Source organism: Pteropus alecto, unplaced genomic scaffold (genome assembly GCF_000325575.1).
Source record: "Pteropus alecto unplaced genomic scaffold, ASM32557v1 scaffold25, whole genome shotgun sequence".
Taxonomy (NCBI): domain Eukaryota; kingdom Metazoa; phylum Chordata; class Mammalia; order Chiroptera; family Pteropodidae; genus Pteropus; species Pteropus alecto.
In genome coordinates, this window is record NW_006441955.1 from 13,606,271 (window position 1) to 13,613,484 (window position 7,214).

Here is a 7,214-nt window from a genome sequence, read left to right on the forward strand (position 1 = left end):
AGTATCAGGAAGATAAATAACATAGGTAGAATGGGTCCAGATTATATATGTGATCTTGGAAACAAGATAGAGAAATTCGGACTCAATGAAATAAGCTAAGGTCTCCATCTAGTAGGTTGCAATCTTGAAATGGATTGTAAAGCTTTAGGAGTGATTCCTAAAATCCAGCACGTTTTCCTTACTGCCGTCTAAGCTTTAATAGGATTACAAAGGTGGAAATGGGTCACTACCTTACCCTAATCCCTCAGCTCTGCTGTAACCCATCATTTCTCAACCCTCCACCTCCTTTTCCCTCAAGAAAAATTAAGCTTCCTTCACCAAAATGAGGTAATGATAATATTTTAGAGCTTACAGTGTGCCAGGCACTTTACAACTATTAACACATTTCCTTCTCGCAACAACCCAATGAGGTAAATACTATCCCTATTTAACATACAAAGAAACCAATGCACAGAGATGTTAATTTGCAGAAGGTCAAACAGCTAAGTAGTAGAAGAGCTGAGAAATGAGTTTAGGCTCTAATGTTACATTGCCCCTTTTAGTCATTAGGGAGTGACTATAGGTTCTATAGCAGGGGGATAGTTTGACTCGTGCATGTCTCTCATTTTTCAGCTTTTTTCTTGCTTCCTATCCATCCTAGAGGCTGTTATCTATCATCTATTATCTCAAGTATCCCTTCTTCCATAAGGTCTTCCTTGATACCCAGTTCCAGCTAATGTTTCTGTATTTCCATAATGTCTTCTGTGTTTCTGCAGAACCCTGTGAATACCTCTATCACAAGACTTACAAAGTTTTTTATAATTATCATTTTATTTGTCTGTATTTCTTAGAGAAAGGACTATCAACTTATGAAATCTTGTTTTTATAGTCAGATAATAAAGTAATTATTCATATCAACAATGAGCTGAGTAAAAACTGCATGAACAGCAGAGGACTCAACATATTTGCAGTAGAAGTGGCACCAAAGTCTACAATGGTAATGTATTTGCATTGTTTTTTTTAATTAAAGCCTTTTGTTTTATCAATTTGAAAAAAAAAACATTTTTGCTGTTAATGCTATGAATAAATGTATATATGATATAAATTGAAAAATTATTTTAAGTACGATATTCACGTTAGTATTATCCAGTACTAGGAAATAGATTCTAATTCAGTTTTCACTATTTGGTTCAGTGATTATGGGACATTCACTTAACCTCTCTGATCCAGTCCCTTTAAGTTAAAATTAATATAATATCACCAGCTTCAGGCACTTCACAAGATTAATGTAAAAGTAAGATGATGTACGTGAAAGCACTTTTGAACATAATATAGAAGTACAAAGTAGTGGTAATAGTAATAGGAATTTTTGTAGTCTGAAATACATTTATATACGTTGTTTAGTTTTTCTAAGATATCCTGAAAGAGAAAATCCTTCTGAGTTTTTGATGACCAACTAAGTCCAGAGCCAGGAACAGCTGGAGTTCTGGTGTTAGCAGGAGTTCAAAAGCAAGGACAGATCAGTAGACTTTGAAATTAGTCTAGTGAAATGAAAAAGCTTTCTATACCTGCCCTTTCTTTCTCCATACTACCCATGAAATCCTAAAACATTCTAGAATAGGATAGTGTAAGATTATCTTTTCTGTTATCCCAATGAGGATTTTAGAAAATGTTCTAGGTAGTGAGAAAAGGCTATTTACTCCTCTTTCCACCATCCCTCTTTATCTACATTCACAATCACTAACTATCACCTACTATATTAGAGTAGAGTTCAGGCTGGATTATCCTATTAGACATCAGAACGCAGACTGCAGGTCCCTGCCGAGGACAGATACTATAGAATTTTATACGCACAGGGGTATTTTTACATAGGATCTAGAAATGTTGTCCAATTGAAAAATTAGCCAAAAATAACAATATATAAAAGGAAAGTAAAAGCTTTCTGTTTTTATATGCAGGTTTGTCAACATGTAATGCCTCTGAATGAACAACAAGAATGGATATATTATTGTGTCTATTCCCTTATATCTTAAATACTGTTTTTAGGAAATAATTCTACTTGAGACTATCCAACTAAGAATAAGTATTTCAGGTTTAATCTGTTATTTGTTGATCAACTAAACGCTAATCAATTTAACTGGTGTAAATAAATAATCTATTTAATATGTGTGCATTTACATTTCGTGCTGTATTATATATTTTATTTTTTAAAAATAAAATTTTTAAATGTGTGGCCTTAAATGTCTGGACACATTTATGAATAGCAAATCAAAATAAAATTACAGGTAAGCTTTTAAAAAGTAATACTCAATAAATTCTACAAAGTCCTATACACTTTTGATTTATTTCTCAAAAAAAAAAAAAAAAAACTAAAAGAAAATGTAAGTAGGTCAGCTGCATGCAGCAAGTGTCTTATGAGATCTCCTAGGCTTCTCACAGTTCTGTATGGGAACCAGTGGGTCATGGACTTCTGTCTGTGCCTTTAGGGATGTGGCTGTGAGAGAACCAGGGAACCCTTCCTAGGCCCCGTCCTCCTGCTGCTGCTGCTGCTGCTGCTGCTGCTGCTGCTGCTGCTGCTGCTGCTGGTCATGCACAGCCCGTTCCATGCCTGCCTCTTCTCTGGCAGCCTCTACCTCCTGCCACACCTCTTCTGCTTTGAGCCCTCTTGCAGGACCCTGCAGGTACTTGAGCCCTCTTGCAGGACCCTGCAGGTGCTTGAGCCCTGGGACCACATTTCCTCCATTGCTCTGCAATGGTAGCCACAATGTGCCTGAGAACATGTTGGGGGCCCTTGGGCAGGCAGTTAAGGGTGGAGCAACAGATGTGGAGTTGACTGTTTAGTTTACTTCTGATGGGATTCCTGTCTTAATGCACAATAGTGTGACCGATGGGAGTGGTCAGTGTGTGATTTGACATTTGAACAAATTAGAAAGTTTAATGCTGCAGCAAATCACAGACTCAAAAATGATTTCCCTGATGAGAACATCCCTACCCTGAGGGAAGCCAGTGCTAAGTGCCTGAACTAAAACCTCACAATTTTCTTTGATGTCAAAGTCCATGTAAAAATGGCTACTGATGTTCTAAAAAAAAAAAAAGTATACAGTTTTCTCAGTTACGCAATAATAGTATTGTCTGCTCTTTCCTGCCGGAAGTTCTTTATAAGATGTGACAAACATATCACAATGTAGTAACAGCTTTAACTCACAGACCTTGGAGGCTTAGGCATACAGGAGATGGGAAACCAGGCTATGAAATTCTCTGGAAACAATCCATGTTTGTGGTAATGGATATTTTGCTTGATTGGAGTATACATGATGTCTTGTACCTGTGTGGAATTTTAGCTTTTTTCATGCAAAAGTATTTTGCATCCCCAGACTGCTTGACAGCTAATAGCATTCAGGTTGTTGCTTGGACTATGAATACCTTTGATGAAAAGAAGTTACCACGAATCCCAGGTTGGTTGCAGCTGTATCACCAACAGCATATTACAAGACTGTGCATCTCAGTTCTAGACTCCCCCTACCCACGCCCCACTCAAGGAACTACATCTACAGAAACTACCTGCTGGCCTCATGCAAGGATATCAAAATACTTTTGTGCTGTTCCAAGCCCTGGGAGATCAGGTGGCTCACACAAGCAATAGCCTGTAATTGCATTTTCACTTAAACCAAAGCAAAACCAGTGTTGCCACCATGCTCCATGGTATACCTGAGTTCGCCATTGTTACTTTTGAAAATCTGGGTCTGCAGAAAGGCACAACCACTTCTGCCCTACCCTAGCTAAGGCATACACCTTAACCCAGTGAGGATAAGCACATATTGAGTTGTGTACTTTGAGTGTGCAAATGCAAATGCAAATGCATGGGAAATGCATGATTACTCAAAGTTGACAATTTAAAACATGCCACACTTATGTAATTTACTTATTTCCAATATTGTTTTCAAATATTGTTATCAATGTACTGTGGATATCAAACTTGCGATCACACTAATAAAATCATTAGAAGGAAAAAAATGTAAATGCAGAAATAGCCATTTAATTATATGTTTAGTTTTCCAATCAGAAAATATAATTAAAACAAAATTTGAAGGAATTCATTTTTATATTGAAGAAGGCAAAATCTAATCACGACAGTAGGAATATTTTGTTCTGACAGTACATATTTTACTGAATTTACTTGTGGATTACTTTTAATGTATTTTGAAATAGAAATTAAATCTAAGTAGCATTTAATGAAGTAGTACAGTGCATAAAAACTATAAGCAATTACGGACTGTATCACTATATCAGTAACAGGATACTTGGCTAATAAATGTCGACTTTTGAAATATGAATACCAGTATGGCAGTGACTTATTTTTTGTACCTAGTATGTGCTAGCACATAGTTTAAATGTTATTTGGATTTTTGACCCTTGATTTAGACATCTGTAAAATGGGTAGTCATTATCTAGCAGTTTGAATTCTTTAGCTGATTCTTTCAGTCTTAAAAAGTAATCCAGTGTGAAAGCATTTTGTTAATTGCCAAATGCTTTATAAATCCAATAAATATGACTAAATATTCTATTTCACAAAGTATTGAGTTGCAGGAAATAAATTATCTGGCTATTACCAAAATCATATAAGAAAGTTATCTTTGCCCCAGGTATAGAAAGGCTTTTTATAATAGGACAATAGATGACATAAAGTATCATTGGAACATGGAGACTCAAGAAAGAGAAAAATGAGCGCTTAAGCCTTATCTTTCAGCAATGTTACCATTTAGACATACCAAGCCTTTTTTGTTTTTCTTCCAATTACATATTGGGTGTGGCGGGTTGGGGGGGGCGGGGAACCTATCTTACAGTCCTATTTTCAATTAAATGAAAAGAAAGATATTTTGTTTCAAGTTAAACTTGCTTCCAAATGAACAAAAATCCAAGGGAATCAGCTAGTTGATGAATATAAACTGGGTTACATTTTTAGACATTTAAGTAGATGACTTTTTAAGAATTATTTCAGTGGTACTAAAATATCTAGAAAAATTTAATTCAAGTTCTGAAATACCTGACTCTTAGGTTGTTATTCTTTATCCAACCAAATATAGTCGATTAACACACAAGAATGTTTTCTTTAAATTCAAAAAGTGCTTCCTTTTTTCAGGGTAGTTTTGCACTGATTACCATATTATTTTCAAAGGTAATTTTGCATGTGGTTTAATTTAAAAAGCAAAGAGTTCACTTTACCGAAAAGACATGCCCCAATCTTTCCTGTATTTTAGCTCCCATCCCTGCCTGTCTCAATGTTCACATTAAAGCTCTCTATGAATGAGTTTTATCTACAAACCTCCCTCTATGTTGGCTTTTTCTATTTTTGTTATTTACACATATTCTGGACACTATTTTTTTTTCTATTTACACCTACAGCACCCGGTCTTACTAGGTGGTCTCCCATCCAAGTACTAACCAGGCTCGACCCTGCTTAGCTTCCGAGATCAGACGAGGTCGGGCTTGTTTAGGGTGGCATGGTTGTAGACTGAATGCTTTATCTTTAAGAAACCTCTCATTATCCATCTCTCTATAATTATTTCTGTTGTCCACTTTTGCTGTGCTCACTCTCTTGACTCCCATTCATTCTTTCCATTTAATTCAACTAGTGGTGATTCTCTCATAGACACTGATGACTTTCTTGTCATTAAATCCAGTGGATATTTTAAAGACTTCTCTCCAATATTAGACATTGTTGATCTTTCTGGAGCACCATATTCTTCAGATTTTCTTTGCAACTCTAATCATTTCTTTTCAGACTTCTTTTCAAGCATGCTTTTGTAGTTTCTCCTGATTTCCACATTCTCTTTCACCTTAGGCCCTGTGGATATAAAGTTTTCTTCTTGCCTATAGAATAATTCTTCCCACCCTCTTTCCTCTTCTTGTTTCAAGTCTCAGCAAATATGTCACTTTTCCCAGAATCTTTTCCTGATTACTTCTCCCACCAAGACAACTTTGATGGCCCTAATTCTTTGTGCTCGGTCTGTTGTCACATTCATCATTCTGTCTTGGAATTACTGTTTATCTGTACCGTTCACCAGGCTGAAAGCAGGAACAGTTATAATTTCAGTATATGCCATAGAAACCATAACAGATATGCAACAAGGATTTGTTGGATGGTTGGTTGAATAAAGTGGGCAGAAAATTAAACTTATATGAGGTATGAATTTTTCCTGATTCTTAGGGCTATTTGTAAATTAAAAATAGAAACATAAGAAAAAATGTTTCTATTTAAGGTTACTGTTTAATCCCATTTATTCAGACTTGTTTTTCATTCTATTAATGTTAAAAAACAAAAAATTAAATAAAAATTGAATTTTTTCACTGATTATCTGACATGCAATTTTAAATGGGAGGGGAATAGACTAAGTTCTTCCTACTTTAAAATTGTACAGTTCTAATATTTTAAAACCAAATTAGTGTTATCATGCTGTCATAAGCAATTCTTAAATTATTCTATTTAATAATTTTATTGATTTTCCATTAGATATTGTAGTAGATCTGTTTTTGTTTTCTTTTTGAAGCCAGTGGTCTTCTTTTAGATCTATTTCTGGTGTAAGTTAAATATGAAGCAGGAACTTAATACACCACACTAATATTTTGGATGTAATCCAGGAAAATGGAAATGTATTTCTGATTTTGGCCACCAGAGGGTGAGCATATTATTTTATTCATTAGGAAGGGAGAGATGAGGGGCAGAGAGAAGGAGGGAGTGGGAGGGGAGTGAGTGAGAAAGAGAGAGAAGAGGAGACTGATAATGTTTCTCAGCACTGGGTTATTAATGACTTCTAAGATCGCTTTGGTGAAATATATTGTATACTGTGGATACATCCATACACAGGCATATACACCTATTTTTATTAGAAAATATATAAAAATTATTTCTAACTTGTGAAGTGAATACTAAGTCTTCTGCTCTTATAAGAGTACTGACTTTTACTTTGTTAAAATAAAAACAAACAAACAAATGGAGATAGTCTTGAAAATTCCCTGAGCACCCAAAACCTGTTTAGTTGTAGAAATAAACCTTAATTTAGCTTATTTTGCAAGACTAGCTTGACCTGGATCATTTCTTGCTTATGCCTCTGGAAATCATAAGCAAAACTTGAACTATTTCCCAAGATTGATAGAAAGTAACTGCTGAAAATTCTAATATTATAACCAATAACTGTGAAGAATAAACGGTCACTGCTTTTTCACTAGGTAAGCTG

General features: G+C 35.2%; 1 protein-coding gene and 1 pseudogene across 2 annotated transcripts in view; one reads left to right on the top strand and one right to left on the bottom strand.

Annotated features, from left to right (window-relative positions):
- The window catches only part of EFCAB7 (EF-hand calcium binding domain 7), a 36,318-nt gene extending 33,244 nt beyond the window's left edge, over positions 1-3,074 (top strand). The window contains exons 13-14 of one of the 2 annotated variants that reach the window (XM_015595119.2): positions 869-976; positions 2,466-3,074. In XM_015595119.2, coding sequence (XP_015450605.2) covers positions 869-976; positions 2,466-2,738 — 381 coding nt within the window. In that variant the 3' untranslated portion in view covers positions 2,739-3,074. Of the gene's footprint in view, positions 1-868; positions 977-1,937; positions 2,221-2,465 lie in introns of those variants that run through there. The other variant, XM_025052024.1, reaches the window with a different exon arrangement.
- Positions 3,075-5,373: 2,299 nt separating this feature from the next.
- LOC112485964 lies at positions 5,374-5,492 on the bottom strand (annotated as a pseudogene).
- Positions 5,493-7,214: the final 1,722 nt, after the last annotated feature.